At 37.4% G+C, this 26,943-nt stretch overlaps 1 protein-coding gene across 1 annotated transcript in view; it reads right to left on the bottom strand.

Annotated features, from left to right (window-relative positions):
- LOC142415037 (connector enhancer of kinase suppressor of ras 2-like) overlaps positions 1-26,943 on the bottom strand; it is a 215,289-nt gene that overhangs the window by 109,565 nt on the left and 78,781 nt on the right. The window contains exons 4-5 of the mRNA XM_075512981.1: positions 5,275-5,477; positions 3,848-3,935 (exon numbers count right to left, since the gene is read on the bottom strand). Of these exons, the coding sequence (XP_075369096.1) occupies positions 3,848-3,935; positions 5,275-5,477 (291 nt within the window). The remainder of the gene's footprint in view (positions 1-3,847; positions 3,936-5,274; positions 5,478-26,943) is intronic.

The raw sequence follows: 26,943 nt of genomic DNA on the forward strand, positions 1-26,943 counted from the left end.
AGCAGCTCAGAAGAGAACTTAAAACCTTGTGTTGTTTGCCAGTTGAATGCCATTTCCCAATATAACACTGCAGTAAAGATCTACTGCGATCTTGGAAAGGCGGATATGACAAAATGATATTTAAAAGTATATTGCTTGCATACATAAAATCAAACACTCTTCTGGAATTCATACATTAAAAAGAACAAGATTATGCTGAAATTAGGCAAATGTACACTGGTAAATACACTTATTTTACTTGGTTTAATTAAGGTAAAGACTTGATCATAATCTATATTTAGAAAACAGTGAACAGATGTTTGATAACAAAATGTTCTTTAGAAAATGCAAGCAAAATAAGATTGAGGGGCTGAAAGCTGAAGTCTGCAAAGTTCAACCTGAAAATAACACCCGCATTTTTAATGGCAGTTGCTGAATCACAGAATAATTCAGGTGGAAGGGACCTCTGGAGGTTATCTAGTCTAACCACCTGCTCAGAGGAGGGCTAATTTAAAAGTTAGACTATGTACAGGCAACTACTAAGAATCAACAATTTCTATCAATTGCAGTACGAACTAGATATAGCTTTAAAAAACATATGCTTCATCCGGAACACAAAGTATTTGACTAAAACCAGGGTAAAAATCTGTGATATGGTCTCTGAATTTATCTCAGTGAGGTTAATTAACATTAATAAAGGGGAGAACAAGCAACATTTGTTTGGCTTTTATTGGAAAAAAATTAGCCTGAGTTGTGCTGACATTCTTTGGTAAGACACAGACAAACTTTGTGTTTAGAGAATGTTTGTTCACACAGTTTAATGCAGGTATCAAAAGCACCTAGCACAGGTTTAAACATCTTTGACATAATCAGGAAAAAAGTGATCAGAAAACCAACTTCTACTAGGACTAGTGAACTCTTTCTACTCAATGAAAAATTAACCAATGGCTACATTTTATGAACAAAATTCCAAACTTATTCTTCCTCAGTTATTCCAGTTTCCCCCAGGGTAGCCTTGGCACTAAAGCATGACTGTATCCAAATTCAGTTAAGTTAGTCTGGTGGATTCATTTTCAGAGCAGAAAGGAGAGCTAGTCTACCTTGAAGATAGAGCTATACTTCAAAATGAAGTCAGAGAGCTCAAACATTTCAATACTCTGTTCTGACATGCTTTTTTTGCACATTATCATCAACACATTTTGATGTGACATTGCACCTCAAAATCAGGATGTTTCTGCAGTTTTCTGCATAATGCTATTCTTTTATAGTTTCCCTGCTTATTTTAGTGAAGGTGAGATCGTGAGGGATAAGAAAACTGAGCAGAATAAAGTACATTCCCAAGCATAAATGGACAGGTATAAAACTCCTTTAAAACTAGAGAATAAAGATCAATGTTCTCATAGCCAGTATGAAAAGATACTGTTTACAGATAAACAAGTGACTACTTATTCATTGTTACATTTACATGCTATGTAAATAATAATACCCAACATTGCATTTCATCTGTTTGGTTTAAATTTCGAATGAAGATCTCACCTTCACACTCACACAGAGAAAGAATATGACCTAACAGCTAAAACAGCTACTTCTAGATCTAAGAGTATGTCACTCAGATACATGCAGTACATCCTAGCAAGAAGATTCATAAGCAGCGCCTATATTAAACTAAGGTTACACAGTAATGCCCCCTATTTAGAAGGAAGTTCACCTTGAGTAGCAGCTGTAAGCCATGCACACAAAGCATGTTAATTTTGCACAAAAGAAATCTTCAGGTTGAAGACATTCCTCACTTAACGTGCCAAATGCATAGCCCTGACTGCTACTTTCACGCTGACTAAATTAGATATCTAAAATGTATATCATTCATAAAACAAGGAGTATCTGAAAGGATCTGAGATCTAGGTTTCTATTAGTTATGCCTTTCAATTCATATTTTAGCCTACAGTTAAGACTGCAATCCCGGTTTAGGTGAGACATTTCTGCTTTCACACATTAAGATAAATTTTCCTCAGATTTAGTAACAGCAAAACTGTCTCCCTATGAATGATTCTGTTTTATCTACTCTTTCTGGTGCTAAGTTTAATATACTGTAAAAAGATCTGAATAGATGACTATCAAACAACCCAGATCTGACAATAAGATAAGGAAAAGACAAAACTTGATTTGTAACTGACCTGAAGAACTAACTAAACATTTTTCATCTTGGAATGTCTTGGAGTTTATGCTAAAAGATAGATTGTTTTTAAGTTGTCAAAAGGAGGTCAGCTTTGGGAGTGGAGTTGAAGAATTGAAAAAAAGAACCAAACTATTGCTGGCAGAGGAGAACCGAATTTCAGTTCTGTGAAATGAACAACAGAAGCAGTGAAATGAACGACAGAAATGGAGACAGCAATTCAAAATTATACTGTTTTCACCTAGAGCACAGGGAAAAATCAAACTCACACAAACAGAGTGCAATATCAGCTGAAGGGCGGAATCAGAATCTGAACTTTTTATACGGTAGCGAAGTTCATTTTGCTTAGTCTGTAAATCAAAAATAGCCTAGTGCTATAAACACCTTGTAAGAGAAAGCTTAATAAAGATACATAAATAATTAAATGCCTACATAGGAGTTTTTAAACCAAGAAAAGAGAAAAAGGATCTTTGTTTTGCACTGCAAAAATGCATAAAGGACAACATTTCTAAAAGGAATAAAGCTGAATATTATAAATTAAGGATAATAGTGTAAAATGCAAAGACTGTATTTATCAGCCTTAGTTCTTTTTTTCCAAGAACTAAAACGAAATTGAAGAGGGGAAAAAAAAAAATAAAGAGTGTGCAGAATGCTACTACTCTAGGAAGCCTTTTAAATTAAATGAGTTCTATGATTGGTCTACTGTGAGGTTACATGGAAAACTATGCCAGCATAGGGCAGAAGCAGGCAATGGAGCCCTGTATATTGGAGGCAGGGCAAGTTTAAGGTGCTTACAAAACTACAGCTTTAGCTAAGCTTTCTTCTTGCTTTCCCTCCTACGGTACTTTTATCTTTCTCTCTTGCTTCATTCCAAGACAGCCCTGCCTGTTCTCTAGCCTCTCCACATATTCCAATAACACTATTTTGTCTCATCAATATTTTTATCCACTCACAAGAGGAGCAGCTCACTGTAAATATTTCTAAAACTAATTTCCACTCAGTCTTTCTGTACCTGTGTGTCACCTCTTGTCTTATTTCAGGGGCAGACACTGTCAGAAGCTATTATTATTTGTATATTATGTAGCACTACAGACCAGATAAATTAATTTTATGTACCTGTGGACTGTACTATATTACAATTAAGTCATGAATGTCAGTGATGATACTACTACTACCCTTATTTGTTCCATATTTGGTTTGTTTAATGTTATGAACATTTCATGTTAATCACTAAACAACTTTCATGTAACTGGCTCTCCTTTAAGTGAAGAAGCCACAGTACAGGTTCTGGATAGATTTGTATGTATTGTAAGAACTTGTCCCTGAAAGATTTTTGATCATTCATATTTTAATCCGTAATAAACTGTTAGCAGTAGTTAAGCTGTTTCCCACTGTGGCTTTGTTCTTTTGTCTAACACTTGCATGGTGGTAGATAACCTGACATGAAATTGTCTACTCAAAACCAAAGTGGATTATTTTTAACTTCACACTGTCCTTCAATCTATCCAGGCATATGAGGATAACCAAAGTCCAAAAATCTTCCCATCGCTCCTAGAGAAAGCGAATATGCAAAGAACAGAGAGGTAATGCTAAAACAATTTTTCTGGTGAAGTAAAAGCTTAGCAATGTTTTTACTACTGCAATTTTTAAGCAACAGTATGAAGAGGACTCAGAGCGGAAGATAGCCACTCCTACCTGTTGCACAATGGTTGTTAGTTCCAGGCACAGTTGAACAATGTTGTTTTTCAGCAGTGAGTATTCTGTCACACTGACAAATGGAGACCTGTGACAAAGGAAGGATAGCTTTATACAGCATCAGGATTATAACTTCTGTTTACAGTATAAGCAGATGTATGTAATACAGAGATCAGTTCTACACCACAGAAATGTGAAACACCTAATCATGACAAGCCCTAGCAGCAAGTTACACAACTTCTGTAAAACATGCCTTTGAAACAAGAAACAATGCAGGCAGAAAGGATGTAAACTGGATTTTGGCCAGAACATCAGAAGTTATCGTTCTTGTGGGAAGTGGAAATAGGAGCTTCCAAATAATTCTAAGTAGTCCAGATTTCCTTTGTACGGCTCATTAAAAAGACAGCATTTCTAGTATGACATCACTCTTCAGCAGCAGTTAGCACCTTAATTCAGAGAGCAAAGCAAAGCTTACTTAGTCACTAACAGCTTCCTGCACGCTTGGATTTTTTTCAGGCTTTTCAAATTCTAGCTGAATCTGACCCCATTTGAATTTATAAGAACTGACAAGGTCATAGCCTGAGAGAATATGACTGCTGGCATTAGGTTAGGAAGATGTCACCGGGATTATACAAATCCTGTAAAGGAGGGTGATTCACTCTCACTGTGATTTCCAAGATGCCATTTATACATTGAAGAGCATTCAGATTCAAGATAAAGCTATCCGTTGCTGTAACTCCAAAGAAAGAGAAACAAAACCTAACTGCTCTGATGCTATTTTATGTTTTGGTTTCTGTCTTTCCACAGTCAAAATTTTAACTACATTTATTCAGAGAGATACTTTTAATCAAATTCTCAGTTCATAAATAAATAAAAAAAACCAAACAGTGGTTGATTGTTGATCATTAACCAACACCACAACTGTACTTAATACCTCAAACCTACTCTTGATAAAAATTCTAATAAGAAAATTTAATTTTCAGACCAAGCAAGTACTATAATTTATTTTGAACATTCTTAATTGATTTCCTTAACTCCAGCATTTTTGTGTCTTTTTGATGGGTGAAGGACAGTTCAAACTCCACAATCTTTACTTCCTTACCCCTCCTTCTGAAATTACCCATGACTTGTGGCAGCGAGATGTCAACTTGGAATAGCACAAAAATATTCATTTTGCACAAAATACTATCAGACTGAAAAGAATCTGAAAAAGTAACTAGAGAAAACTTTAACACCCTCCTGACAGAAAAGGGTACTACATTTTGCCTGCAATATTTGAGAAATTTGCAAAACAAAATTTAGAGCTAGGATTCCAGAACTGCCATTTTAATATTACAATAAAAGAGTACAAGAGAAAAAGAAAGACAAATACAAAACAACCCAAAGGATATTTCTCATGCATAAAGGATCAAGGAATAGTAAATTACCTGTCCAGCCAGGCTAGTAAGTTCTTGGCAGCACCAATCAGGTCAACTACAGAGGTAAGAAAATCATTTGGCAGTCGTCTGGAGGCCCTGCCATCATAATGGCCACTCCTCCTTCTACCCGTTATAAAGTTCTGAAGATTTTTGGCTGAGGCATTCAGCTTGTGAGACAGAGTTCGCAGGTTTTCGGTCTCCAAACCATAATTCTGAGAGGAAAGAAGAAGATACACAGCTAAGTGAAATAGCGTGTTGTCAGCTACGTGAACAAAACTGTGAGGTTAAACATTCTGAATGGTATTGGCTGAAAGGATAGGATAGTTATGGATGCCTGGTGTTAGACTAAGCAAGGGGCTACTTTGTTTAGAACACACAGGATGCATCCATCCTGTTAGCACGACAACCTCTGCTGTCATCAACACTCACAATGCTGCAGTCCCCACACCCGTTGGTCCAACTAAGTCACTGAGGCGAAGGCAAGAAGAACCCCCATGTGCTGGGTCTCAAGGTCTTTCCCATTTTCAAAAAGTGAAGATGGGTCAGTCCACTATCCCTGACTTGCTATGGTTCAGTGTTCACCAACCATTTGCTGTTTTCGTTACCTCTGAGAGCAGGTCTTTAGCAGTCCCACTGCACTGGACCTCACTCAGATTTGTGTTAGCCCCTCTACTGACTTGTAATAACTTAGCCTTAGCAGAACTTCCCTTTCACTTATGCTGTGAATAAGGTATAAAATTTTATATGGCCTTGGTGACAGGCTTTTACAGGAAAATTCCTTCCCAAAGCCTGCTATTGTTGGTGAGCAGCTGTCCCATATGTAATGTAATACGGGAACAGTCAAATCAGGTCAGAGCAAAGACGTGGTACTCCTGTTTCCAATGACTGCGTAGGGAAGAATCTGAGCACAGAGGAGGCATGTTGTAACAGCTGTTAGTGGTTCAGAGTCCTCAGCCAGTGACAGTGTCTTCATATTTAACAGTTCTTAATGGATTTTCTTCCATTGTTCTAATTCTGATGGGGGGGGGATCAGTTTGAATCTAAGTAAAGTTTTCCACACACGAGTCCCTTTTCCACATTCCACATTCCTTCATCCATGTCTCTGTCCTTTTGTCACCAAGCCAATTCCCAACTTAGACCCAGGTAACATGCACAAAGATATCTCAGCCCATATACATTAAATAATTCACTCAAATTCACATAGAAAGTCTCAAACAGACTGAATTGAACCCAGATTTCCTGCTGCCACAACAGGATGTAGCATATGAAAGAATTTAACGAGCATTTAAACAAAATCAACTTTCAGAGCACGAATTGACTGCCCACTATTAATTTCAACTCTGCATATTTTACAGAGGATGACTGATCATGAATATCACGTTAATTTTTCTGCCTAAACTTCTTCCTCAAAACAGAGAATAAAGAACCACAAACACTACACAATGTATTGACTAATAACAAGCTTATGAAACAGGATTGTATGGAAGTCAAACAAAATACAAACAAATGCTCGGTAAAGTTGTTTGGACCACTTACAGCTGGTACTTAGGACTATGCCTTCTCTGCCAGCCATTCTCCCTCTCAAAGTTCACTCTGAAAAATAAATCAAGCCCCCTGCCTCCAGCTTGGAGGGCAACCTACAAGGAAAGGAAACACTTTGCTATCTTAGTTAGCTCTGCAAAGATACTTAGATTTTAAAATAATTTTAGATACTAGATACTGTTTCTAGATACTAGAAACAGAATTAGTTTCATTGTTATATACGTATCATGCCTAAAGCATCACAATCAGTCACTGAGGTTTGGAAGCATCCAGTCTAAGACTGAATAGTGAAACAAATGAAAGTTACATTGGTTTAGCTACAGATGAGAACAATTCTTTTCATCTTTTTTCCAGAACAAATACTGTACCATTAGCAACAGCAGTTTAAAGTTAAAAAGCAAGTTGTATTTGATATTAGCATGCCATCTGTTTATTATTTGTGACTAATCTTTCTTTTATTAAAGCACTGAAGGAATTCCCTCCCCTGCTCTATTTTTCTCTCAACTTCTACTCATGCCAAGATGATGAGTAAGTGGATGTATTGGGATGCCTCTAGCAACCAGCTAGGCAGTGCTTGGTGTCCCCTCAGAAAGAGTTTGATTTTGCACACTCAACAACACATTACAAGGACGATAAACCAGATCCTCCTGTTTTTATTTCCAAGTCCAACCTTGCTTATCCTTGTGGAAACAAGCAGAAAATGTTTCTCCCAATAACTCATTATTGCATAAAAGCTCTGGAAACCTGTCAGTTTACTTTCGAGAAAAGCCAAGCAGGAAAGGAAACAGTTTGACCAGTGAATCTATAAAACCCAGTACACTTTTACCACAGAGTAAATGCCTGAATTTTGAAGAAAGCATGCTAGATACTAGTGGTGTAATCAACTGGAGCGATCTTGCTCAAGTCATTGAAAACACAGAGAATTGGACAGAAACCGTGTTTGAGGAAATCCACCTAGTGAGCAAGTTCTTTGTTTTATCTTAAAGTTTATTAATTAACATGCCAATGGCAAGCTCAATTAATGTCAATATAAAATTTAAAATACAGCAAAGCATACATAAAATATGTCCATAAAGATAACCAGGAGATGAAAGGAAATTTTTCAGCACAGTAAAAGTGCTGATGCAAGTTAGCGGGTTAGCTGTGACTTAGCAAGACACAATAAAGGGAAAAAGATAAAAATATTACAAAAATGACAGTGAATCAATATCTCTGTAGCAGAGAGAGACATTGTATTGCTCTAAATTTAAGCTTGCCTCAAATCTAAGATCTTCGTTTTTAAATGAAACAAGTATAAACTGGGAAAAAGAGTGGCTAAATACAATCCTTGAAAGATCACCTCCGACCACGTCATCCTAATTTACTGCACCACAGCTCACCTCGTGTCAGCTGCACACATTTCTCTCTCCACTGCCACCTCCCGCGCAATCTCTTCGCCAGGCTGAAGCTCGGATGCCACAAAGCCCCGCAAGCCCCACTGTGGCAGCGCATTAGAAAACTATGGAAGGAAGCTATGGCCCCTTTCGGGTTTCCCTAGTCAGCAACCAAGGTGACGGGACATAAAAAGATTGTTCCAGAGGAGAAAAGGGCAAACAAGTGGGTACACACACAAATTTGAACCGCATTGATTATGATTCAGTGAACGTGCTTGAACACACGGACGGAAGAGTTGCAGTTTATGATAATGAGTGAGTAGGTGGGTAGCCTTGCTCTGTATATATGACACTGCAAGTATCCAGATCTCTTCTCATTCCTGTAGGCATCTCATCTGCATGATGCTAACTGAGATAGTCTCAAACCTGCCAGACTAAATCATTATCGCAGCTACCACATCAGACTTCAGTTTTCACAGCCATATATTCTGCTCTCACTGTGTTAAATATGTGCTGTTATTGTGAGACACACCATAGAAATGATGCTCCTGAGCCTGTAAAATTCTATCTCCTGGCAGGTGATTTCTTTCTTGCACAGTAAATCCTAGATATAATTGCTGGTTTAAAAAGAAAGGAAAAAAAAAAGAAAAGAAAAGAAAAAAAAACTCTAAAAGGGACAAGAGGGTGCCATTAGCATAGGCAGGATTATGTTTCATACCAAGAACAGGGACAAAAACCTAGGCAAGGCTTGCTTCATTCCCTGGTTTTGTTTCATGATGCTTAAGGTTGTTGCGTAGTCATTTTTACCAAATTACTCTATTAGTGGAAACGGACATACAGGTTTACAGAATGAATAGTGACTATTAAAGTGACCCCAAATGCTGCCTGTCTAGAAGAACTACACAGCCACACAGTTTGTCAGATTATCACAAAATCTGGATTGTGAAACTGCATGGTAGACTAAAGCCGACTGTACTCCACTTCAGTCAAATGGGCCTGACAGGTATATTGCAGAAAGGGAACTGCTGGAAGAAAGGGCCAAAGTAACAGCAGATCTTGAACACAGAAAGATGTGACTGGTAAATCTATTGAATGTTTACTTAAGCTTCTTCACATAAAAGCACTGTTCAAACAGTGAGAAATTCTGTGTATCCACTGAGTGTAATATATGATCGCATTATTACCTTCACACGGAACAGAAGAGTTACATAGAGATTATCTGATTTGTTCAGTGACAGACTGATTCAGTAGTGTATTTTAGGTTGGAGCTCAGCAATTCCTGATGCCCTATTCAATGACAGGAGTTGAAAGAAGGGTTTCAAGAGGTAGAAATTAAACGCAAATGTGAGATCAGAGCCAGGCAAGCTTATTATAGAGGAATATCATTAGCAATAATGCCAAGCTGAAGCTGTGCTTAAAGTGGCACTTGTTAGCGAGATGTACAACTGACTTAGGTTTAAGGATAAGCTTGCTTGCTGTCTGTAAAACACAGTTTTCAGTTTTAGCAATTTCATTCTCTAATTCTTCGCTTTTCAAACTCTCAGTGAGAATCCCTTGCCATCCCCATAGCTCCCCTCTGCTGCTCAGTTTGAGATGCCTGTTTCAGTGTTCCTAGTGATTAGGGTTATTGTAGGCGGCGAGAGGGAAGAGGCAGGACAGATCGCCTCCAGGGCTTTTGCAGTTGATCTTTTTTTTGAAGTACAGAAAAAACAGGTGGCTGTTGTCAGAAGCACTAGAATTCAGAAGGCAGGGGAGAATACCACTTTTTTTGAACAACCTGAAATAGACTGTTGTTTTTACTAGTGCAGAGTGGGAGATGTGAGGTAAGAGATACGTTGTTGAATATTCCATATAGTTAAAAATGCAGACTGGAAATTGAAAAATAGGAAATCTGCATCCAAACAGGTATTTCTTCCTTTTTATGTCATAAATCCAAAATGCAGAAATAGGTAAATACACTGTGACAACGAACCCTCCCGCTCTGTGTCTGTATCACAATTCCAGCTAAAAACTCTGCTTGTTTTATACCTACGTTGTGGTATGAAGTTCCATTTTTAAAAAACTGACTACATTTTTTATCCACCTGACAATACAACACCTGCGTGCTTTACATATTCAAAGAAGTGGAATGAAAAAAAATCTTCAGCTATGGCTGAGGGTGTTTTCATATCTTATTGCATGTATGTAACAACATCACAAATTAGTATTTTATGCAAATAAAACTATCCATGAAAATTTTAGCTACTAAGATAAAATAGGTCAAATTATTGTAGCAAATGTTCAGATAAAAAATAACAAGTACAATGGCAAAAAAATGATAAGTGCTAATCAATTTTTTGTAAACACTAACACCTGAAGATCAAAAGCAGAGCAAGAAATACCTGCGATGTATTTGTTCTGTTGAAAAATACCCCAGCATTATATAATTAAAGGTACTAATATAATGAAACTGTTTTGCTATAATGTGACATACAGAGGTAAAAAAATGTATGCACATTGAAATTTATTTGACACAGGATATAATTTTAGCTAAATAGTCTATATTGCATAAGTAATGACTTTAACTTACCTTAAAAACAGATTTATATTTAATTATAGTAGTTTTTCTTGATGTTGTCATTCATGTAAGTAGTCTGTGTAATATATGTATAAATACATGTATAAATATGTATAAACACATGGATGCATACACAGCTTTTTCTGTAGGTGATATTTTAAGAATATTACAATTTTCACTGAACTGTAAGGTTCAGAGAAAAGCGCGGAGCAGTAGATCTGACTGAGGAGATTAAAGGAAACAACGCTGACTGAAATTCAAGCACCTTACATGAAAGTCACCGTGTTAAGGCGTTTAAAATACCCCAACCTAAATATTGTGCTACACTCCCATTTTTATGTTTCACGCGTAAGCTTGAAGAATCCCCACAATTTATCAGGGTGGCTACTATGGTAGCCATAGCTGCAGGTCCGGGTTTCAGACAGCAGCCGCAGCAGCTCAGGACCATTAACAAACCCAGGCAGCAGATGTGCCTTTGCCCTGCCAGTGCCGCCCTGCCCCTAACACACACACAAACATCCTTAGCACAGCAGGCTGCTTCCCCTCCCAACCCAGCCTGAAAGCAGCACAGCTGGACTCATGGCATGCTCCACTCCTCCTCAGGGCTCAGCTTCCCAGTTGCTTTAAGCTGACATATTCATGAACCGCCACAGAAAGATGCTGCCATGCCCTCTTCCCGAGTCTCAGCACCGTTGTATAGTGAGCAGGATTAGGGAATTAATTTAAAAGCTCAATCTTCAGGCACAACTTCCCCACAACAGACTGGTTTTCGACCCATTCTCGGATTACACATAAATTGACTTAAAGTTATTGTGGACTTGTGATATCGGATGTAGCTCTGCAGGGATGCTCTGCCCCTCCTGCTGGGAAAGCAGGTCTGGGCCCTTCCAGGCTGCCTGCTCGCCCCCGCCAGCCCTCCTGCTCCCCAGGGACGGGCACTCACATGCTCTCCACACGACAGCACGAGACCTCTCCCCACCTGTCTCCCTGGGGCACGGTTGCAGCGTGGGGCTCCGAGATGACTAGGAAAGAAAATTCCCCAAAGCAGCTCTGGGCTTTTGGAATCTCCTTTGGGAAAGCACGATGTGCCAGCTGGGATCCCACAACTCCCTGCTGTCTACATCGCTGTGTGTGCTGCTCCTGCAAAGGCCGTATCTTTGCAATGAAAAGTACAGTGTTTGTGATGGCATATAGTCATTTAGCACTTAATGAATAAAAACAGGCAAACACAGCCTGTTCAATAAAAGCAAAAATTCAAAATAATCATACACTGTGATTTTAGCATAAATGGTTCTGACACTTAAATAGAATGAAAACCATCAAAACACACTTCTTTTCATTTCCTTTCTGGAGGTATGTTTTTAAAGGTTAAGAAGCTAACAGAAAGCACAGTAGAAACCTAATTCTAAAATACTTGTCTCTATAAACATTTCTTTGATTTCATCAGGCAGATCTGTTAAAATTTTGTGGTGATATTTTTATGATACAACTTAAAACTGAAGTTATCAAAATAGTATGAAGTCAAAGGATGTGAGGCATTGTATTTCAGTCAGGTGCATCATTTTTTCCTCTTTAAAAAGAATTTATGTGCTGCTTTTGACTGGGGTAGAGTTAATTTTCTTCCTAGTCGCTAGCATGGGGCCATGTTTTGGGTTTGTGCTGGAAACGGTGCTGATCACCCAGGGATGTTTTCATTGCTGCTGAGCAGTGCTGACACACAGTCAAGGCCTTTTCTGCCTCTCACCCCACCCCACCAGCGAGTGGGCTGGGGGGCACCAGGAGCTGGGAGGGGACACGGCAGGGACAGCTGACCCCAACTGACCAAAGGGACATCCCACACCATATGGCGTCACGCTCAGTATATAAAGCTGGGGAAGAAGAAGGAGGGCGGGGACGTTCAGAGTGATGGCGTTTGTCTGCCCAAGTAACTGTTAACACGTGATGGAGCCCTGCTGTCCTGGAGATGGCTGAACACCTGCCTGCCCATGGGAAGCAGTGAATGAATTCCTTGTTTTGTTTTGCTGGCGTGCGCAGCTTTTGCTTTCCCTATTAAACTGTCTTTATCTCAGCCCATGAGTTTTCTCACTTTCACCCTTCGGATTCTCTCCCCCATCCCACTGAGGGGAGCGAGTACCTTCATTGCTGGCTGGGGTTAAACCACGACACATGCTAAATATCCTTTACATGAATAGCAATTTGAAGGAGGTAAAATTAATTTTTCATGTAAATCACAAAGGTCCTTCTTTTGAAATTTTCTTAACAAGTAGACAAGTTCTACTATAACATTTAAAGCACTAAATTAAAAGTATATATTAAACCTTGGTTCCACAGAATATGACCCACTTTAAGTATTTATTACAGATTTCAGATAAAGTGCTAGAAGATCTAGATTGGTATTCTATGTGAACTGAGGTGACATAAATTGAGCTGAAAGAAAGAATAAATTATACCTTGTAATTACTGTATTATATTTGGTAGTGTTAAAGTTCTGCTGGAGTGGTATGCAGATAGGAAAAAAATTACTTGACTTGCACTTTGCTAACAGTTACACCTTTGGCATAACAAGTGCTCACAGTATACTGGGGTCTTTTTTTTCTAATTGACCTATCACTGTACTAAATACATTGCATACCTGGTCCTAGGGAAAACACAGTGCTTCATTGCCTGTAACCGTTTGCCGATTACCAGTGTCTGCAAGCTCAGAGCTGAGATCTTGTTTAGAATCAGAATGGTTTGGGTTGGAAGGGACCTTCTAAAGGTCATCTAATTCAACCCTCTGCCATGGGCAGGGACATCTTTCACTAGATTGGGTTGCTCAAAGCCCCATCCAACCTGACCTTGAACACTTCCAGTGATGGTGCGTCCACAACTTCTCTGGGCAATCTGTTCCAGCATCTCACCACCCTCATGGTAAAAAATTTCCTCCTTATGTCTAATCTAACTCTACCCTGTTCCAGTTTAAAACCACTACCCCTTGTCCTGTCACTACAAGCACTGGTAAAAAGTCTTTCTCCATCTTATAAGCCCCCTTTAAGTATTGAAAGGCTGCAATAAGGTCTCCCAGAGCCTTTTCTTTTCCAGGCTGAACAATCTCAACCTTTCATTCATAGGAGAGGTATTCCAGGCCTCTGCTCATTTTCGTGGCCCTCCTCTGGACCCATGTCTTTCCTGTACTCCAGCTGGATGCAGTACTCCAGGGGGGTCTCATGAGAGCGGAGTAGAGGGGGAAGAATCGACTCCCGAGACCTGCTGGCCACGCTTCCTTTTATGCAGTCCAGGATACAGTTGGCTTTCTAGGCTGCAAGAGCACATTACCATCTCATGTCCAGTTTTTCATCCACCAGCATCCCCAAGTCCTTCTCCGCAGGGCTGCTCTCATTCAATTTATCACCCAGTCTATACTGATATAGGCGACTGCCCTCACCCAAGTGCAGGACGTAGCACTTGGCCTAGTTGCACTTTGTGAGGTTCACATGGGCCCACTTCTTAAGCCTGCCAAGGTCCCTCTGGATGGCATCCCTTCCCTTTAACATCAGCTGCAACATCCAGCTTGGTGTCATCTGCAAACTTGCTGAGGCTGCACTCAATCCCATTGTCTATGTCATTATTAAACAGTATTGGTCCAGTACAGACCCTTGAAGGACACCACTTGTTACTGGTTTCCATTTGGACATTGAGCCACTGACTGCAACCCTTTGGGTGTGCACATCCAGCCAGTTCCTCAACCATCTAATAGTCCATCTGTCAAATCCACCTCTCTCCAATCTTAACCTAAGAGCAGTCTTACACAATGCCTAAATTGTCCTCCATCTAAACCCAACTAATAAAAGCCATTAGTGATCATATGAATCAGTACACAAGTTCAGGTCTAGAGACTGGAACCTAAAACTGAACACATTGCCTGAGTGGTAAAAACAGGACAATGATTATAATAAAATGCAAGTTTTGACAACACTTAATGAAAAGTTAAACAAAATAAATCAAAAAACAGTGTAAGTTTTATTAAGGAAACTCTGTGTCAGATGTAGTTCATACAGTGTCAGACTTGTCACTGCACAGTAGTGATTTAATTGGGTAATGATCATAATCACATACTCTGGGAGCAAAGGAGTGAGGCATCTGAATAAGGGCAATTGAACCCTTATTCTCAGACCTAATTCTCAGAATGTCTTATCACAAACCCCCACTTCTGCAGTTTAACTTATCTGTCTGTAGTAAATATCTAGTGGAATTACTATTATAATGGCCATTTCAGTTACTTTATAGCAAGGAGATGCTGTACTGCACACCGAAATATATTAACACACACCATTATACCTATTTTGATATTAATCAGGATCAATTTCCCAAATTACAAAAGAAGCCTAGCTTACTAAATAAATTTGCTTGCTCTGCATTAGGGAAAGGAAAAAATAGAGGGCACATCTGGATATGTGCTCTCTAAACTAAAATATTCAATAATTTATATCTTTTAAACTTATATAAAATCCTAGCCCCTGTTGTTTTGCAAACTACAAATATATTAAGAAAATGCGTTCCATCTTAATGGCTGGGGGCTGCAGTTCAAGTAAAACATTGTCGTTTCAGCTTTTTCTTTAAAAGTTCTTCTTGTTCTAAATCCATAAATTAGCAACACTATATAATAAAAACAATCCTTCTCACTATCTTTAATAACATTTGCCTATCAGTTTATTATGACAGTTAAACTGTAGTATTATAACCTAGTTTATGTGCACAGAACACAATGATACTTCATAAAAATAAAAGTATGGAATTTATTAATAACTATGGTAATGCTATGCAAATATGCAATATCATAATACGAATTAGAAATGAAACACCTCAATTCTTTTCTATGCATAGCTTTCCTCCCCCTTGTGCTCCCTTCCATTATCATTATCCTACCTTTCAGAGCAAATTGTGTCACAATTCTTTCTTGTCTCCTGAGTCTATAATTTGGAACTTGTCACAGTGCTTCTAAGCACTTCATATACCTTCCTATTATCTTGTAAATAGATACATTAAGTAGATAGTGCTAAGATTAAATATTTTAACCTTCTTTAAAAACTTCACATTTGCATTGTATTTTTAACTTCCAGAAGAAGCTTTAGCATTTCCATTGTAATTGATACATATAAATGTAATCAAGCATAATTAAGGTGCCTTGAAAAGTAATTTTATTGAAAAAGCCACGTGTTTCTGATTTCAGATAAGAATTAGAGCATGACAGTCTTTCCTTTAAAAATCAGACTCAAAAAGACCATAAGACCAGCCTCTGAAACAGATTTTTTTTTCACAATATGGTTATTTAAATAAATTGTTAAAATTATCTTTAAGTGTTAAGAGAGTCAAATGACTGGTAAGAGGAACTGAGTTAGAGAAAAGCAGAAGATGAGGTTATACTGCTGCAGATACCTCCTCTGAAGACATGAAAAATATATGGCTGGGCTGGACCTTGAAACGACTAGGAAAAAAGGTGATCAAGAGAAGACTGCAGACATAGTATGCAGCTTTGTTGTTCATGGATCTCAGAAGGGTCACTAATTATGACAAGACTTGACCCACTATATGCCAGGCTAAAACTGCACAGTATACCAGTTTCTATTATGAAATGGTTAGGATGATCAAGAATTAACCGCTGCTCTTATCTCCTGCCTAAACATTTTTTAAGTAGCTTTTACATTGTAGCTCTTGCTACAGATCTCTGAACAAACTGCGTAAAGCCTCTTGGTCTGCTTAATCCTAATGAAGTCAACGTGATTTAAATTCTGTAATATCCAAATACTCTTTCTAATTGGGTAAGCTTGAATAAACTGGAACATCTTAATGTTTCTGTTTATGTACACATACATCTCTATCTATGGAGAGAGAGTGAGAATATATGACTGTGGTAAAGCACAAAGAGGTATGAGAAAGTTAATTAATTACATACAGCACAGGCATTTTAAAATGTCCTACAACATTACACAAATCGAATACACAAGTTATCTCTGTCAGGCTAATCAGCGTGAGAAGTGTGCATTTTCTTAAAACGCATTTTAAAATTCTCTCTCGCCATACTACGTGGTCACACAGTATGATCCAGCACATCACGACACCTCATCAAGGTAATTTTTGGCTAAGATCTGTAAAAACATGAAATCTGCTATTCAATTAGGTAGGCTGCTTATTGCTGTAATAATGTCAGGTATAAAGAAAGTGTACTTTTATGCAAATAAAAACGCCTCGATCACAACATCTGGTCCCAGATGACTTGGGCCACTGGTCTGAGAGACTTTCAATATCCAGAAGGTTCACCTTGTGATACATCCAAATATATTTTTAAAGATCAAGCCACTCTGAGTCTGCTGGCCACGGTCAAGGAATACCTTAATTTCATTTTTTCCCCATATATTTTTTTCTGGTTTTTTCCTTTTATTTTCTTTACCCCTTGAAGATATTTGATTTTATTTATTTATTTATTTATTTATTTATTTATTTATTTCTAAAGCCTTCTTATATTCTTCACAGTTTTAGATTATTCATTCAGCAAGTACTTTAATTTTTTTCTGTTTTTAAATAGTCTAAATACCCATACCTTGCTATGTATCATATATATATTTCTGTTTAATAAATAACTATTTAAAACCGTAACCTAGACAGGAGGTCTGTAGCAGGGACTATAGAATGATAGTAGGAAAGAATGATGTTTTAAGATTTTATTAAACAATATGCAGTCAAACTTTTATATTTTCTAGATCAAAACATACGATCTAGATTTGTTATATTGAAATCGTCTGACATTACAAACAGAATAGGACTAAAAGTATATTGGAGATCAGCATTTTATATATTCTACTTTTTGCTTGGAATCTTCTAAAACATTGAAACAGCTACTTGACTATTTAATGCCCATTCTCACAAAAGCTTTAAAAAAGGAAACTTTTAAGAGAAGGGATTCCCTCTGAAAGGAGATCTTATGTCTCATTTCAGTGGTAAAGTGGACCGTGGTCATTTACACCTCGGAACCATCAGAGCTATTTCTGTGGAGGCAATGAACCATCAGCTTCAGAACCAGGAGAGACCGATCCTAACCTGTGCTTAAAATAGTACTTTAGTTTATCTGAAGGAGAATGCTTTTACTACTGTTCCTTTGAACTTCAGCAACGTCCCTCCGAGCTGTTCATAACTGCTCTCCAGTTCGTAACTGTATTTCTAATTCACATTTTCTGCTCAACTCTACCTTCACAAAGAGTTTAGATCTAAACTCCCTGGAAGTGAATTTGCATTTAAAAAAATTTCTCCATTTCAAAATGCATTTAATATTTTCTCATATTTTTTGAGCAAAACCTTAATATTACAGTGGCATGAAATAATGAAACTTTTGCATAAACATACTAACATAAAATGGTGAATGTACTGCACCATCCATACATCATTTGTCCTCTGTCAAGCTGACATCTGTGCATATTTAATAGCTTCAGTGTCAACTCTCAGAAAAAATACCAGTAGGAAAATAAAGCTGTGGCAGCGTTTCTTTTCTGATAGCACAAAAGCAAGACCCAAGAGGATGAAGGAAGTTAGTCTATTTTGTGGCTTCTTTTCACAGCACAAGATAAATTGTTTCAAATTACTTTACTTCAGTATTAAGGACTGATCTGCATATGGCTTCATTTAAAAAAAACGTATGTAAGCCAGACATCTGTGGTGGCTTGACCTCTTCCGTATTTGTATGAAAACAAGCTATGTGGAATATGCTGATTGGGGATACCGTGATAAATAAACAAGACCAAAGGATGACCTAGTAGATATTACCTCCAAAAACATGGAGCAGACCCTGATCTGCTAACTTTTAAAAATGGTTACCAAATATTGCCTGCATTAGCGATTACCATCATTGTAATTGTTTCCCAGTGTGCACCATGCTGCATGCTACTGCCAATATGTTATGTGTCTCTCCAAAGTACCTAAATTACACCCAAATTCTTCTTTACATTTCCTGTTGCCAATCCAGGGAACTCCACTGGCTTTATTTCAAGGACAAAAGGTCTCAAGCCTTTAGTAGACCTTTCCAGTACTCTCTGATCTTTATTCATGTGCTGCATCCTTCTCAGCAAAATCTAACGAAGCCATACATGTGTAGCACGCCGTCCAATAACCCCAAACCTTTGTTACTAAAACCTTGTGACCAATTGAACTCTGCTATTTATTTCATAATAATCAGTTTTGTGTAACAACAAGCCGTCCAATCATAGGAAGTCTCATTTTTTCAATATTTTTAAGTACCTCTTAAAATGAATTATAAGACAGAAATGCAAGATTATAGAGGATAAGAGATTCAGTACGTAACACAAAATTAGAATTTTAAACAGTGGTGAATTATTCAAAGTTCTGAGAATAAATGATAGGCTTGTCTTTTTGGAAATATGTCGACACTGACCATTTCACTTAGGTCAGACATTTAGCTTGGGTTCTTGCAGAATTGGTAATTCCATGTAAAAATTATATCCATTCAGGAACGACATGTTACCTATATTCATAACAATTCAGAGAGAAGCAGACAAAAATTAAATTAGCAACAAGATTCTTTTGAATGGGAATTAATGAGTGTATGAAAATAGTTCATTTATCTATTTTTATCATGAATTTGCTGAAGGCTGCTCAAGCAACTCACAGTCAACAACAATTACATGAATATGTACGTGCATACATGTATATATTTGTATGCATATGAATTCATCTATAACAATAACCGATCACAGATAATTACTCAGGAATTCGGACAGCTTATAACAATTGATATTGTAACATAGGCTGGTATGAAAAATAACTTACTGGGAATTTATGAAAGAAATTGCTCCTTGCAAATGAGAAAAGCAAATTTTCATTTTTTTCCATCATAGGGAAAATGCCATCATTCTTAACTGACACTGATGTACTCCCTGTATTTCCTTCGCACAGAGAATCTCTATGGTATAGTGCTTGCTACAAGTGCAATATAACATGCATTGCATTGTTCAATACAGATTTCAAATCAGGATCCTAAAGAAAAAATGAACTATTGCTTTCTGGGAAAGAAGAAGGGAAAGAAGATTTTGCAAATGAAACACATAAGCAACAAATAAAATGTAATCATTTCCAGTGGAGAAAAAATCTACAGCCTTAGAAAAAAATTAAAAGCTAATTTTAAATGTTCATAACATCGTTTATACCTAATTATTTAAAATACCATATAAGTAGTAGTGCAATTATTTTTCATTAAAAGACTAAGACTTACCAATGTATTTCACATTGACCATTACAGAGACAACAATTTCTTTGATGTTTAACACTTCGAACAGATGAACAAACCAAGAAAATTTCTGTATGTCACTGAGCTTTTGGGTTATGTTAGTGGAATAAGACTTTTTTCATTTAATGGGGAAAAGTTAATCTCTTCCTGCAATAGTCTGTATTATTCTTCCTTTTTGTTCCAAAAATAGAATCCCCTATGCCCTTAATCTAATATACCTTCCCCCTACTATTTAATGTAATTACCTAGGTCTGGATCAATATTCCATTAGCTGGATTCAGTCAATGAACTGTCTTTCACTGCCTGTATATTCTAGTTCTAAGGTCTGCAGTGCTGGCAGACCCCAAGTGTAAGTTACTGCAATACTGGCAAACCAGTAGTCATGCACAGGTATTTATACATGCTGCTTTAAAATCGCAATGTAAGGAATAACAAATTGTTCGGTGAGCAGCGGTACTGAAAAGGCCTGATTTTCCATGGTCTGTCCCCTCTTCATTCCCACATCCCCTTCTTCACATGACTCCCATGCAATCTGCCTACGAACAGAGGCCGATGGCACAAGCTCTGGGAGCCAGGGGAGTCTGAGCTGGCTGCAGAGGCCACAGGCGCACACCCACCATCGGCCATCGGCTGATGCCTCTCCCCAAGGATCACGTGTATTTTCTCCCAGAAAGTCACTGGTTTAGCATACACCCCTCTAGTGACCTACTGACTACCACAGCCCTTGCAGGAATCCTTGTGGACTTACTGTTCTGTCGAGTTTGGTTGAGATTGGCCACAACTTTCAAAACTTGTTAAGGTGGGTAGAGGGATGAACTGGTGCAGACACAGGCAACGCAATCACAAAACACCTCATCTGCTTTGAGAATTATTCACGTTTGGATGTTTCTCACACCCAAATACGTATGGGAATTCAAACAGCTTTGGTAAAGACCTTTAATAAAGCATGCTGAGTCCAAGTTATCAGTTTCAGCTGGCTAATGGATTTAAATGATCTACTAAAATGTTTAATGTAACAGTGTACAATTAAGTGTTGTTATGTAGCAATACACCAAAAACATATGCTAGTTTGACAGAAAGCATAAAAGCCCTGCAACTCATGATTTTAGAAAAACAATGTTTTCCTCCAATATACCCTGCTTGAAGTATTATTTCTGTGTTTGCAATAAAAGATCAGAATGGAAGAATTACCACTGAGCACTCCAGAATTTAGAATTTTAAATTACTGAGTTTAACTCTTGCACAAGAGGATGGTGTTTTAGTGGCATTTTTATGAAATCACAGCACACTCTGCAAGATCTGTATTTTTATGCTTTACTGAACGGAGCACTAACTTTCAAAATCTCAGGATCAGAACAGGCCAACAATTTCCAGAGATGTTTATTGTAACAATGATTTGAAGTCAGCAGTAAGAATTATTTAATATGAAGCATATATCTGTATTGGTCTAATAAGTATGTATAACATACGAGACAACAGAACATAGAACTGAAAAGTCACCAGTATTGAAACAGCACTTTTTTTGACACTGCTAGTTTTCCCCCTCTCATGCATAAAGAATTCAAACAAGAAGGATAAAGACTAAGGCACTGATGAGTCTTGTTTTTACAAGTCAGTGCACACATGGACGTCTGAGCACAGTAAATTAATGTGGATTTGCATCAACAAACAGTAATTATGTTTCATGTCAGCCAATAAAGAGCAGAGGAACGATGAATTCCCACTGTCAGAGCTGCACTATATTCAACCACAGAAAAGTTTTTATCCGTTCCAAAATTTAATGCAACTACCAAAAAATTAACAAAATCTTAAATGTAGTCCACAGCCACTCTTGTCAAGATGCAGTTACCTAAGCAACTTTTCATAAAAGTTTCGCTGGACTTAATTTTGCTGTATACATTTACACGAATCCAGTCGTTTTGGTTATAAAGCTCTAAAAATGCCAAAATCAAGGCCCCCTTTTACACAAATGAAAGATACAGTTGCTTAGTGTTAAGCACCACATAACATAATACTGTTATGTGAAAAGCACATTTATTAAAGACATTATATTCTGTAGCCTATGGCATTCTATATAACAGCAAGGACTCTTAAAATTAAGAGGCTATGACAGCTGACCAGTTTTTTACATGTGGTTTTGTATGACAGCATTGCTACTAGTATTACAACATAATAATTGTTGTTACAAAACCAGAGTGATCTAAAAAGTTTAACCTGACTTGCACCGATTCCCACACTACAACTTAGAGCTTCATCCCTTCAAGGCGGTCAACACTTGGCTCTTATTCCTGTACTTACAGTCTTGCAAAAAATTACATGCCCACTTTCCTCAAGGCCCCGTGAAAACATAAATGCATTCTCAGCTCAAAGTCGCCCACAAGTGTCATGCAGAATTGGAAAAAGAAAGGCATAACACACTATTTTAAGGCATAACACACTATTTTAACTCAGGGATTAATGTTTGTGGTAGCATTGATGAGAATCCCTCACAAGATTTCTTTTTGTGGCAAGCTTTAATCAAATACAATCTAGTGTTATCAAAAGCAATGTAGAAATCTAGCAATACATTTTATCACGAGGTAAGAAATGTCACAGGGCAAATATTACAAGCATCTTTCTTTTTAATTCCTTTACTGTAGGAAGAAAAAGAAGAGAAAATGTGAGTCCTCTGCTGCACAGCTTATTCATGTGTCACTAGCAGGCTATTCCATATACTTCACATTGAAATTCTAGGGAAAGCAATAATTCATATAAATTAATTGGGTACGTCAATTCTAATTAGTCCACAAAGGCTAGGTAAGTATCCTTAGGAGACCACAGGGTATCTCCACATTGCTGCAGACAAATCAAGTATCCAAATCTTGGCTAGTCTGTGGCTTGGGACACAAGAGAGCTTACACAGAGCAATTCAGAATATTGGAGCAAGGCAGCAGGGGAACAAGGTTAAAAAACAAAAGCTGGCCTTCCTGCTTCTTGCTGTCCACTGCTTTTGGCAAACTAGACTACTATGCAATAAAGGATGCCTTCTGAAACACAAAGAAATCAAAGCAAAAGCAGCAATAAACATTCACTTAACACTGTAACGTGCAATGTTACAGCAGCTGGTTTCAACAGAAACACCCGTGAAGTGAAACAGTGTTCCTATATAGGTTTTTCTTTTATCACTGTGCAGGGAAAATGTCCATTCCTTTATCCCTAGCAGTAATTGTGATCACTATCATCAGCCTTCAAGAAACCGAACATCCAGAAGGGCTGAAATTACAAACAAAAATGTTGTCTTCCAGATATAAACCTCAAAAGAAATCTACGTGATGTCAGAAATGAATGTACCATTAACATCGCCTAAACCAGGGGTAGAAGAATATACACAAATTATAATGTATATCAACACTATTTGGATTGAATTTCAGCCAGTATTTTCCCTCCTGCCCTGGTCTACAGCATCGGACACATGGTTTTTCAGCACCATATCATCAGCCTACCTATTCATTTGCATAAATTTCTGCTACCACATTGGCCTAATAAGTAGCAATACAATTTAATTGTACATATTATGCTGTGCTGTTCTCAACCAGTGAGTGACAGTAACTCATAATATGAAAAGGAATAAAACATTGACAGAATACCACCGAGTTTACCCAGACACATAACCAGACATAAAATACAGTAATGGATTATTATAACTGGATTATTTTATAAATTTATAAATGGAAATAAGTACATTTATTTTTCAGGAGCATGCAGTAGTTCCTGTAGTAGCCTATTCACCAGCCTAGCCCACAATGGATTAGGATACTCATTCTCACTGGTACTTAAACAGATGCATTTTCAGAAGAAAATCACAAGCTTTGGAACAGACTGAACACTGAATAGAACATGTTTCTCCCTATTTTGTGAAAAAGAATTCTTGTGTGACAAGAGGAAATCTTTCAACTATGTCAAAAGACAGGAAAAACAAAAGTCTATTTCCTCTCATTAGTCTGTTAACATTGTCTTGCTCTACAGGCAACTGATGTACATAAATTCAAGGAATTGAAATAGGAGTCAATACAGCAAATGTGTCTTTTTCCTGATTTTTTTTTAACATAAACCCAGCCTTAAGTAGGAAGAAAACAGAAATACTTATAGCCTGAAGTAATTTATCTGAAGTTTGATAGCCTAAAACCACAACATTTGGATGCATTTCTTGTGGAAAAGAATTAGATGTGGTCTACTGGAATTCACCTGACCTGCAGTCCACTTGCTGCTCTCTCTTCCCCTTTTGGACTGTATGCAGGTAGCTGAAATTTGAGTAAAATGCAGCCAACCTCCATTCTTCTATTTCTACTATATACACATTATCTTGTGACAACAGACCACATACATATTGGAATACCTGAATAGGACCATTTCCAATCCTTGTTTGGCTACATGATCTGCAGACATCATATACCCAGAGGGTTCTGTGCCTTCACCAGAGGTTATGTGGCCTTGACTGCTAAGGCACAGTTGCTGTACAAGAATGATAAATTCATATAGGATAAAGTTTTCAAAAGAGCTCGAGCCTAAGGTTCTAGTGCAACTTAACGCACAAAACACAAATTCATAAGTCACTTAGGTTCTAAATTCCCTTTAAAACAATCCTGTGCTTGGGTACCTCTGAAAATTTTACATACTAAGCTTTAATACTACCATTGGTGGTACTGCTACAGTATTCCAAAATATTCTTACTGTGTAAACAATAGTCTTGGAAACCACATCCTACTATGGAACAACTGGTGTAGAGGCAGTGGTCCTTGAAGAGAAAACTGAGAAGACATCAAGAAAAATTACCCTCTACCTTGTATCTACTTATATCGACTCACATAGCTGCCCTTACATCTGGTAAGGGAACACCGGGTGATTTCACAATTAAAGAATTGCGTTTGTGCTAGGTAGTCAACTCAAATAATATGTAATTACATTCAGGGATCTCCTTTTTCAGCATATCAGGTTAGCAAGACCTTGAATTCCTTACTTTTTACCAGTAAGACAAAATTATTATGCACGCATGTGTGTAAAATACCTGTGAACAAAACCACCTTTAGACTACTGTGAACTGTTTGTACAAACTTAATTATCTTCCTTCAATGTCCTGATCCTAAAAGATTTTTAAAAAGGCAAAAATTGGCAACAGACTTTAAAATGAGAAAAAACAACAGACAATTCTTAAAATAGTTTATTTTTCCAAATTGCATGATTTGAAAGGCTAAAAAAGAATGAAACGGCTAATTAGACTAAGCAAACGATGATATACCCTTTCTAATATGTGGAATGATTAACTAACCCATTCAATAGTATTAATTCAATGGTTTGGCACAGCATAATAAATAGCACTGGCCTGCCAAAAGCTGAACTTCTTTTCCAACTGACATTAATAAAGCTCTCTGGATGCATATATGTTTGTATAGACAAAAATAATGTAAGTGCCAGGTTCCTCATTATACCGAGGAGATGGAATGTCTCTTCATCTCTCACTAAGAGAGATGGCATTCCATTTCACAGAAAGAAGATTTACTTTCATTTATTTAAGCATCAATATCTAAATAAAACAAAGACTTCAGCCTAGAATAATTACCTTTGAATAACCTTTGAAATATGGGAGGAAAATAAGTATCTGACATACCAAATGACTTGTTAAAAATGAAACTTGGTTACATATCAGGTAAAGTAAGAAAAAAATACTTCCCAATATACTCACACTATTGACAAATCAAAAAGTATATCAGCAGAATGAAAGATGAAAAGGATCTCAAGAGAGATCATTGTAGGTACGGCCATTAAAAAGTAGTATTCATTTAAGCAAAACTTGAATAATTTTAATTCAGAAGAAACAACCTTATCAACAGATACAGAGACAGCTATGAAAGACTGGCTGCTTCATCTTCAGCATGGCATACTTAAAAATAAATTATTGCAAACTGCTTTCCATCTGACCAACAAAATGCTGTTACTGTTGTAATTTTGTTAAAGAGATGCCTAATAAAGAAATGCGTTAGAAAAATGTTAGAAAAAACCAAAGCATATGCGTTTGGTAGCTATGTCCCATACATTGTTTAAAAAAGTAGTAAATATGCAAGCAAATTAAACTTACACCAGTTGTTATAAACATGTTGACCCACAGGTGACTTGACTTTGCCTTCTAGCAGAAAAACTATCACGCTTGGGTTGCTAGCTTCTGCAGTAACTGCAGAGAGAGAAATTTTCTAATCTTTATTTCTCCTTGAATGCTATCACAGCACAGTGCCTAATTTCACTAGCTGAATGCCTATGAATTAACAGTACTTTTAATTACTTTAGATACAATCTATATTTGAGCATGCTTTTCATTTTACATTCATTTTTCTGCCATTCATTATCAAAGTCTTTCTTCCCACTAGACTGTTTATATTTTAATTTGTGTGGGCTTTAACAACATACTGACTCCAATACTGTCCTAATTAAATTAAATTTACTTGCATAGATTTGCACAGCAACCCATGTTGACCTCAAAACTACTCCTTTTTCTTCTTTCCAATATATTTTACTGTCTATCAAAGAATTAGTTTCCCCAGGCCCTACTACTTCTTCAGTCAGCCAATGCCTTTGTGTCCTCCCATACGTATCCAGATTAGTATTTCAGCTTTAATAAAATTACAGTCCAAATCCTAAATGGCCCCTGCACTTTTTAGTCCATAGATGTTATTTAGGTCACTTCAAATAAATAATTGCAGAGCAGCTTCTGACCACACTAGTAAGAAAGGACTTTGATGTTTAAGATAGGATTTCCCCCTGCCCCCAGCCATCATTCCCAACTTTCTTCTTAATTGAAACACTACTCAAAAATGTCTTTCTAGAATGGTCAAAGAATCGAAGCTGAAAGTATGGCTCACCTCTGACTTTTCCTTTCATAGCACATAAATTCAACCCTGAGCAAC

Source organism: Mycteria americana, chromosome 10 (assembly GCF_035582795.1).
Source record: "Mycteria americana isolate JAX WOST 10 ecotype Jacksonville Zoo and Gardens chromosome 10, USCA_MyAme_1.0, whole genome shotgun sequence".
In the NCBI taxonomy this organism is placed as follows: domain Eukaryota; kingdom Metazoa; phylum Chordata; class Aves; order Ciconiiformes; family Ciconiidae; genus Mycteria; species Mycteria americana.